Here is a 10,877-nt window from a genome sequence, read left to right on the forward strand (position 1 = left end):
CAAATTTGATGATTTGGTAATTTCATCATTAATTTAAAAAATGACGTGACAATTTGTGATTGGTCTAAAATTTTTCATTCAACGGTGGTTAATTTGTATTATTTCGTTCACTAACATATCATATTTATAAATTATTTTTTAGTATTCTTTATTAATATTCAATTAACATATCATTTTTTATCTCATCTTTTTACTTTTTATATAATTTATTGTTTATTAAAATATATTTTTATATTATTTAATGAAAATTAAAATTACGAAAATTGATTAAATATTAGATTATAAATAATATGACATTCATTAAACATCTTAACTAGTTAATGTTAATTATAAATCACTCAATTTTCAAATATTTATAATTAGAATTATTATTGATTCTCAAATTATTCTTTGTTATCAATATATTGAATAATATTTATTGTTTAACGATATTTCTATCTTATTCCTATGCATCCTTTAGTATCAGACATCTATACAACTTTAAACCAAACGGTCTCTAAAAACTTGTGGATAGAAGCATATACCTAACCAATCAAGTTAGGCTCGAACTGACTTAAAGACTCCTTCTAAATCGATTAGTTATATCTTAATAATTAAATTATATATTTTATGACGTGGTTTGTTGTTTTGTTTTGAACAATAGTTCCAAGTAATTGCGTTATTTAAGCATGTGATTTCGATGCAAATACAAAAGCGTTATTTGAGCATATAATTTGGATGCAAAGTCCACGTTTTGTGGATTGACGTACGGATTACTAAATGGATGACGTGAAGCTTGAGTAAAGTTGTGGAGAGAGAATGACAAAATTGACCCCACATTTAAAACATGTTTGATTCAGATCTCTTTTCTCTTCCATACAAAAGCGATTACATATTTAAAGAAGAATCTAGAGGGTTTTTTTTTTTCTTTAAATTAAATTTAAATTTACGTATATCTAATTTGTGTTGTGTTAATATTGAATGACCTGATTTTTTAAAATAATGAATATTAACATTTTGCTTACATCACATATCCCTTAGGTCTAACTCGCTATTCATCATCGTTCTCACTCACACTCCTTCCTTCTCCTAGCACTCAGCAACCTTCTTCTCTCTCTCGTGCTTGTGGCCACAGTACAATCGTTCATCACCCGCTTTGACGAATACTCATGTTCATGTTTTAGGCTAACGATTGATCATTCATCACATGCACCAAGTAATAGGGTTGGCAAAAAGTCTTGCCTATATTCACCCCATTCGGATTGAAAAATCCTCGGTTTGATCGGGAATGAGGGTGAGCGGGGATGGGAAGGGTTTCCCTACCCCCGAATATTTTTTCATTTGTTCTAGCTTTATTTGTTTAAAATTTCATTTTATAATATTATAACTTTTAACTTTTTTATTTAATTTATAATAAAAATTTTAAAATATTTTTTAATCATTTATTTAAAAAATAAAACAATATAATTCTAACATGTTACCTAAAATATCTACAATTTTCAATATAAATATAAAAATTGAATTGATTTTAAATAAAATAATAATTAAAAATGAAAATGAAAATGAAAATGAGGAATTTTCTCCCGCGAGGAACCCGATCCCCAAACGGAGATTCCCTGATTCCCCAAAATGGAGAACGGAGTGGGGACATAGATAAATCCCCATGGGATCAGGGATAGGGAATATATCCTTACTGACAAACCCCCACGCTTGTGCTTCTAGCCACCTTTCCAACCATTTATCGTGAATGCGAGGATCTGAGGGATGAACATGAGGATTTGCTTCGCTTCTAATGTTTGAAGAGGAGAAAAATAAACAGGACCAGGATTTGAAGGAGGAGCTTGTTAGAGTATATGCTAGAGTATTTAGTATTAAAATGTAATAGTTTAATGTATATTATTTAGATGTTATTTAGTCAGATTATTGTATATATAAAAGCCCATTGCGTCTTAAATTTTTTAATATTTAAGCTAGTTTTCATTTCATTGTAATGTCGAGAAACCCTAATGTAATTCTCTAATGTTTATCCATCTCTCTCTATTTCCCTCTAAAATCTTCACAGAATTCGAGTAAGAGGGACAAAAAAAGTAGTCATTGCGATCTAAGTGATATGTGACGTAAACAAAATATTAGTATTTTTTTTAATTTCAAAACTGAGTTGTTCAACATTAGCACAACGTAAACTGGGCCATGCCCATAAAAAAAACCCATAAATCTATTTATCCCCTAGACTTTAAAAAATATTGATTATAGCTCCAAAATATTTATCATATCAATTTAAACTCATTTTAGAAGTGAATTAATTTTTTTTTTTACCACGCTTATCATTTATTAATACTTGTTCTAATTAAAACAACTCAAAACAGTTAGATGCAAATATTATTCTACCAAAATTAAGCTAAAATAGCAAGAAAAATTTACACACGAAATTTTCAAAATAAGTAGAGAAAAATAGGGAAAATTTTGATAATATTAAAAAAATTCACTCAAATTAATAACAAATTCCTACTAATCCATTAGCGTACCATCATCTCTTTAATATTATGTTAGTCCATATTATTTATTTTAGGAATATACATGTGTGCCTTAAATAAAACAAGAATGAAGATATATGAAAATTATACATTAATGCGTTTTAAAACATAGTTCTAACCAAAAAAAAAAAAAAAGTCTAAATTAATCTACTTTGATATAATTATTATTTTATAACTTTAAATAATACAACCCCTAAATTTAATGGTCAGAAACGAATCATTCTACGCAATTTAAATAATGAGATGCGGACAATTTTTACACACATCAATATATAGAAAAAGAATTAGAAAAGTATATTTTGAACGTACATATATTAAATCGTTATTAGAGAATTATACCATGGTGACACATTAATAATTTTCTTATGACTAATAGCTATAATATAGTGACACATTTAGATTATGTTTGGTAATCATTTCGTTTTTTTTTATTTTTAATTTTTTAAATTTAAGCATATTTCTTCTTATTTTTTTATGATGATCTGCAATTTTCTTTACAAGTCCAATTGAACGATTGAAATGTCAAAGAAGTAGTTTCAAGGAAAACTATTTTAAATAAGAAATTTCAAGTATTTTCATATTTAAAAAAACAATTATTTATAAATGTTAAAATTTTTAGAATCACTTTTGACTGTCTATCAAACATCATAAAATATTTTAAAATTCTTTTTTGAAGTGGCTATAATCATTTCCCAAGTTTTTAATAAGATTATTTTAAAAGTCTCCCTTACCTTTTCAAAAAACAAACCAGGAAAAAAAAAAAAAAAAAAAAAAAAAAAAAACGAAACAAAACAACTCCCATACCCTTAAAATAATACTAATCACAACTTTAATTTTGTTAAGTGTTTAAAAGTCTAACATTAAACAAACAAACTTTAAAAGACAAATAATGTTTTAAACTTAAAATTAATAAATTCAAGTGGATAATATAAAAGGAAGAGCTGCCATTGTCATACGTGTCGTGTATATCAACGGCCCGCAGCTTTTTATTTAATCAGTGGGCTATAAGCTATAACTACTTCAACGGTTTTTTCCTTTTTTTCTTTCTTTTTTTTTTTCAGTCAACCTTCTAGATATATAGTAAATATTCCCCAAAAATAAACTTTACACTAAAAGTTTTATTTTAATAATTAATTTTATTTCCTAAAAAATAAGCTAAATATATCCTATGGTACATTATTTTTAAAGTTCTCAAAGTTTGTCTTTAATATGTCAAAATATTCAATTAAGTCATTAAGGAATTGTTTCTATAAAAGTCGATATATTATTAAAATCATTGTTTTGTATTAACCTATTAGGACATGTTTGTTTTGAAAAAAAATATATATATATTTGAACGTGTTGCATGTCTTTTGAAAAAAAATGCATTTTGTTAACTAGTCGTGATATTTTGTAAATCTGAGCTAGAGTTAACTTCGATGTGTCAAGTAGAATATGAGTAACATATTCACATGTCTAAATATGTTTGTATAGAAATGATTATTAAACTTTATATCCTATAAAAAAAATATTATTAAATCTATTCATACATCATATTTTCTTTAAAAAAAAGTTTAACATTCTTTCGTATGATTAGCTAATTGAAAATCACTTTTATATGGAGTATACTTGATTTATTTATTTTTTTCTTGTCATTCCTCTTTGCCATGCTCTACATAAATATTTGTGAAAAAAAAAAAAAATGAAAAGGTATAAATAATTAAAAGTGAGGATACATATAAATGGGGCATTTATTAAAAATGAAAGGTAAAATGGAGAAAAAGATTCTCTTTAACATATTTTATATACGATATAGATAAGTGTAAGATATACTTAAAAAAAAAAAGAGTGAAAAGTTGAAATCTAGCTATTAGATATTTTTAAAAGTTAAATTTATAAACTAAAATCATAATTTAGCCAGAAAGAGACAAGCAAAAAGTTTGGCAAGGTTTTGGTAAGAACTAAATTGAAATTAATGTGTGATAAAGCACAAGAAATAAAAATATATTCTAACTATTATTTTCTTTTCCTTTTTTAATCTATTTATATTCTAACTTTCCATGAACAATAAATATTTGGACAGCCAATTATGCAATTTGCTCTTATCCTTAGCTGTGTTTGAAGAGGACTCATCTGTTTTGACCAAATAAAAAGTCATCAATTCTTTATTTATTAATTCCTCTTTTCTTAAAAAAAGAAAAAAAAAATCTATTTTGGCTATGGACTTTGTTGTATTTTAAATCAGAACAAAAACAAACATCTTAAAAAGCATATATGGCATTGTCACAAATTCTTTATAATAAACTTTACCTCTCTAAGAACAACTGAATTCTTACAAAATTTTTAAAACTATTTTATTAATTTGAAAATACTTGTAGAAAGTCGATAAAAACAAAGAAAGTGAAAACAATTTTTTAAAGTTAAATTTTCAAAAACATAAATGGATTATCAAATGACCTAAATTGTAATTTGAACTTATTTTAGTATATTCTTTTAAAAAATATTCTTGGATATTAAAATTGAAACAAGTCAAATCAACCCTCATCCATAAAGTTTAGAGGCAAATTGAGCTTAATTCAATCATAATTGACATGATTTTTCTCTTGAGGTTAAAGGTGAGATCTTTCATTCTCATAGTTGTTGTACTAAAGAAATTCCAAAGCTTAATTTTTTAGTACAATTGGGATAGAAGGATTCGAACAAAAAAAAAACTTTATGGTTATTAACATACTCGTATGACAATTGAGTTATACTCGATTTGACCATCCTAAACGCTTAAATTGATCCTATGTTATAGTAAATTTAATATTATATCAATAATCTAATACCCATTCTCATTTTTATATGTTGATGCTAAATTTTGAACAGGGTGAACACACCTAACTTTCACATATGACACCAACAGTGAGTTTGTTTGAAGAGAAGAACGTGGCTTATAAAAAAGAAAATTTGCGCACCGGTGTGATGCTTGCTACATAGACTTTATGCTTAAAGTCAGAGAGTGAAAGAATGTGGAAGCTAGAGAGTTTGAGAATAGGATTCAAGTTACTTCATATGAAATTATAATGATGTATTTATGGAGAAGTTGGCCTATGGAGTTCTCTAGGGTTTCAAAATCGCTTTAGGATAAGTTCTATTGGGCTAAGGGGTGTGCCGGTTTCGTGTTTGGCTAGGGTCGACGTATCCCTTAGGCTATATCTTGGGTCTAAAGTGTTGTTTTGGGCAAAGCATGCATTAGGCGTTAGGCAAAGGTCAGCTTCGGCCTTAGCTTAGGCTCATTTTGATCTTTAGTTGCCACTTTCGGCCTATATCATGCTTCTCTTTGATTTTATCGTTTCTAAATGTTAATTATGTTCTTTGATTTAAAATTTAACAGTATACTTAAAAAAGTAAGTAAAATTCAATATTAGTTGGTAAAAAAATGACTTTACAAGATTTTGATAAATTAGGATAAATTTAATAAATAAATAAAAAAAGAGAAAGGAAGTAGCAGAGGAAAAAGGCATTAATCGTACAGCTAACGCAAAGTTGTAATAAATTAGTTCAAAATAGAATTTAAAAATTTATATTACAAAAACCATCGAACACTAAACACCAGTCAAATGTTTGTTTACTCTCTCTCTTGGGCTTTAAGCCACGGGCGCACGCGGATTGGCCCTTTGAAACTTCCTTCTTCCTCCTATAAAATCCCTCTAAAAATTCCATAGCCCGCCATTGTTAACACTCTAAACACCAAAACAACAACAAACCCACTCTTGATTTCTGCAAATTTCAGCTCTCTTATAATGCCCCTTTTGCTTCAAACCTTCAACAAGCTCTGTTCCAAGCTCGACAATCACCACCACCGCCGTGGATGTAAATCTTCCTTCTCTGTTTCTCGTCTTCAGGCATTCGAGGACGACGTATCATCTTGCTTGAATCAACTCTTATTGTCGACTTCCGATTTGAAATCGTTGTCGTTTCGTTGGCTTCTTCAGCTTCTTCAGGGTCTTATTCCGAGTATCCATCAAGCGTTTGCGAAATTGGTTGTGGATTTGGAGTATCCTGTTGGAAAATGGGGAGCCGATCTGGTTGATGGGTATTTGAATTATAGTCTTAATTTGCTTGATCTTCTCAATTCCATCAGTTTTTCTTTAGCCCAATTGAGGAATTCTCGGGTTTCGCTTTCGTATGCTCTGAGTCTAATTCAGAGCTCTCCTTTAATGGCAGTTTCCCGTCTGAAACCGATTGTTCTGAAGAGATCTTTCGAAGGATCGGAGATTAGAGGAAATGTGAAAGATCAGAAGAAGGGTTGCTCCGACGAGGAGTGGGCGATCGAGAAAGCTTTAGCAACAATGGAGGGACTTGGGTATTGGGTTTGTGGAATTGTGCTTTCTGGTTGTGAGGGAGATTCAACGGCGTATTTTGAGATGAGAAGATTAGCTGCCGGTGTGACAGTTCCGGCGTTTAAGGTGTTGGATTCGGTGATCTTTGCGGTGGTTTCTGCGAAGGGGAGTGTGCTAGAGGAGGTGGAGGAGGTGAACGCTGCGGTGGCGAAGATCATCGGCGGTGGTGGTGGCGAGGCGGTGGAGGAGATGAGGAGGAGATTGGGGAGATTGGAGAAGACGGTGGATGGGATGGGGAAGGAGGTGGATGGGAGATTCTCGGAGGTTCTCGACGGAAGAAGCCGATTGCTTGATGTTTTCAGGCAGCCTAAACATTAAACTGAAGATTTTTTTTTTCTTCAATAAAATAATGGTTTTTGTTGAATGTAAAGTGGATTGGGATTCTTCTTGTTTGTAATTTGGTAGAAAATGAAATTGTATAGTGTATAGAGATAACAAGGATGCCTGTATTTGTAATTCAGAAGATTGGTGAACTCAAAAAGAAAATGAAAAAAAAAACAAAAAGAAAAAAAAAAGACGAGCGAGTTGAAAACTATTAGCTTGTTAAAATCCATCTCTTTGTCGAGAAACTTCTTTAAAGTGGGATAGAATGAACGAAAATAAAAAGTCTTCAAACAAACATATAGGGGCATTTGGGACAAGAATAAAGTAGAGTTTTTGTACGAATGATCTTTTTAGGAGTCCAAATAAAATTTGGTCCAAGATTGATATTTGCTTGAAAAATAGTTTTATGCTTACGTTAGTCGCACGCGAAATTATCATCTCGTCCCCAAATCGTGTGCAAGACCCTATCGCTCAGACAAATTTTCGCTTTTCACTTTTGCTTCTCGCTCCTTCCTTTTGTTCCTCATAATATATAATTGCAACTTTTTTCTTCGATTTTTTTCTTTTGTGCAAATTCTTCATTTCTTATGCTCTGAGCCTAATTCAGAATGTAGAAGAACGATGGGAAGGAATACAAAAGAACGATGCGAAGAAGAAAAAGAAAATGACTAAAAAATGCAAAAAAAGAAAAAACTAAACAGATTCACCACCTTGTGCTTAGTCTCGACATTCCTCTGTGATCTGTCAATGTCATCCATACTTGTCTCAAATACTTCTAAGAGTGAAAATTGCCCCCCACAAATCAACATGGATCCTTCATGCTTTGTCTGGTCACCCAACATAGGTTTCTTCCAACTTAACTTTAGAGTTCCTATGATTGAGCCGCCAAAAAGGAAGGTGTACATTTTTGTAAATGTAATAACTTTCAATTCTTTTAAGTCTTTCCTGACAATACTTTCACATCCTCAATATCCATCTCATTCGGATGTGATCTTGATTCATTCATGTACCCCTCCTAGTCTCATGTTGTTACACTCTTTTTCCCTTTTGAAATAAAAAATAAAAACAAAAAACTTGATCTTAATCAATAACGAGGTTAATTATGAGGTTCCATGTTGTAACCTCGATGTATTATCTTTTCAACAAAATTGCTTCTTTGGCTTAAAAAAAGACAAATATTCATCTATAGAAAAATTTCACAAAATGACCTAAAAACCAAAAACTTTTCTATGACTGACCTCTTTCTAAAAACTTGCTTGTCAATGACCTTTTCGTCATGTGAAATACGAATTTTACCCTCAATATTAATACAAGGAAGACGTGCACCTTTTCAACTACTTTACTAAGAGATCGTTCACATTCTGTTTATTATCTCTCTTATTGTGCGATTGTCTCTCAGTTCTCTTAGTTTTCTCTCAACGTCTCTCGTCGTCCTCGATCTTCCTCCGAGCGTTTCATCAATACTAAGGTATGTCGCTCTTATCCTTTAATGCATGTTAATTTTCTCGTTCATGTGAGCATCAGGGCTTAGGGTTCGTTTAGTTCGTGAAATTGATCACCTATTGTTTTCTAAATGATCACCCAACTCTTATTAAACGTTCACCTACAAGTTATAAAAAGATTGCTTAAATTGTATAAAATGATAGTTTAATATTTATTAAACAATCGTCCAACTTTTATTAAACGATCGCCTACTTACATGTTGTATATGTTTGTTATAGTTTGCTAAGATGGCGCATTCAGTCCGTGTTGATAAATATTTCCCTGTTACCATCTCTTGCATTACCCAAAAAATGAATGACCTGATCAAGAAGAAGCTTACCAAAGAGCAGATGAACATGTTAGGAAAGCATGTTTTGGTCCACTAATGGACGTGGACCTTGTGTTTAATGGGTAGTTGTTCCACCATTTTTTTGTTAATGGAAGTTAGAGATGAGAATCCTAGATATTATAAACTTCAACATATTGGAGAAGAAGGTAAAGTACACCAAAGATGACTTTAATCTGATAACTAGTTTATGGCCGACCGAGGAAACAGTAGAAATGGATACAAACTACTAGAGGTTAAGACTACTGGGTTGAAATCCTAAGCGTAGCGGAAAAAATTTCAACCATTTTAAGATTTTAGTAACAAACTAACAGAGTAAATAAAATCTAAAAACCCTTACTTTCGTTGATGACTCTGGAGGGCTTCACTAACTTACCAACTTTTTGGATCTACGATCTTGATTCTTGCAAAACAACTAAACACCACCAAAAAGATTTCACCAATATTTGAGCTAATGAAGTAGAAGGAGGTGGAATCCTTGGAGGGAATTTTCTTAGAAAAAAATCTCAGAAGACGAAAAAGAAAAGTAATACTGACATAATTGTTTTGAGAGAGAGGGGTTGGGAGAAAATCTCTTCCCTGGGGAGTTTGTTATAATAATTTTTTATTTATTTTAATTCATTAATTCATTAATTAATAAATTAAATCAAATTTAATTAAATAATAATAAATTTATTTAATATAAAAATAAATTAAATAAAAATTTAATTTGTTAAAATAAATCAAATTAATTAATAATAATTAAATATATCATATTTAATTAAATGTGCATTAGAATCATATTCTAATACATCTCTCTCATAACCTATAGTTTTAAATCAATTAATTTAATTAAATCAAATCAAATTTAATTAAGTTAATAATTAACTAAATCTTCAAATAATTAATCATTAAATTAAATATCACATATTTGATTTAACCTTATAATTGAATCACATTCAATTATTTTTCTCTCATATTACCTATAGTTTTAATGTGCGTTTAATGCGCATTAATTTTAACCTATAGTTTTAATATGAATTCTATTCGTATAAAATTTAATGCTTGAACTCCTTCAAATAATTAATTCTCCCGATCAAATTCAAAATAAATGTATATTATAAAGTTTAATTACGATATAAACATTATATTATAATATATCACCATAAATTATATTCTTTCCCTTAGTAAATTTGAAAAATTACTTTAATTACCTTAATACCTTTAAAAAAATGCAAAGTTGAAAATGTCAAATTTATAATGTATATTACATGAAAATAAATATACAAATACAATAAACCAGGACATCTTTATACCCATTACACATCTTCCAATTGCCTTAGATTATACTATATATATGTCTTGTAGACCTAAACTCTCTAGATGACTCTCGAACACTTTAGCCGAGAGAGCCTTCGTAAATGGATCAACAATATTGTGCTATGAAGCGATCTTGGTGACGATCACATTTCTTCGTTGCACAATCTTCAGTCCATATTTGGGATCGTTGAATTGGCATTATATATTGAAGGTTGCATTGGCATTATACATTGAAGTTATAATGATGGGAAAAAGACAAGAAAACACAATTCAATGTTAAGACATTTGGGATCGTTGATGACACCAAAGTCTTTAGGTTATGATTGGTCGTTTATCTTCTTGAAACGGTTGGTCGTCTATATTCTTTAAAAGGTTATTGATTAGTATGGAAAAAAATTTACACGGGAAGAAATAGTTGCACGATATGAAGAAAGCAACAAATCTTAATCACATCACATGTTATTGTATAAAGGATTTTGTACTGGCATTCCAGATACATAATTTTTTTTTCAAATTCAATATAATCTCAATGGGGTTGTGATAATTTTT

The 10,877-nt window shown here is 29.9% G+C and overlaps 1 protein-coding gene across 1 annotated transcript; it reads left to right on the forward strand.

Annotated features, from left to right (window-relative positions):
* Nucleotides 1-6,277: 6,277 nt before the first annotated feature.
* On the forward strand, nucleotides 6,278-7,195 carry LOC120084571 (protein BPS1, chloroplastic-like). Its single transcript, XM_039040375.1, has one exon. It carries the CDS (start codon nucleotides 6,278-6,280, stop codon nucleotides 7,193-7,195), a length of 918 nt encoding a protein of 305 aa, XP_038896303.1.
* The last annotated feature ends 3,682 nt before the right edge of the window (nucleotides 7,196-10,877 follow it).

The sequence above is a fragment of the Benincasa hispida genome, chromosome 9, assembly GCF_009727055.1.
Source record: "Benincasa hispida cultivar B227 chromosome 9, ASM972705v1, whole genome shotgun sequence".
Taxonomy (NCBI): domain Eukaryota; kingdom Viridiplantae; phylum Streptophyta; class Magnoliopsida; order Cucurbitales; family Cucurbitaceae; genus Benincasa; species Benincasa hispida.

What these genes read in the sequence shown, in the direction of transcription:
- LOC120084571 (XM_039040375.1), top strand. Translation starts at nt 6,278, where the DNA reads ATGCCCCTTTTGCTTCAAACCTTCAACAAGCTCTGTTCCAAGCTCGAC.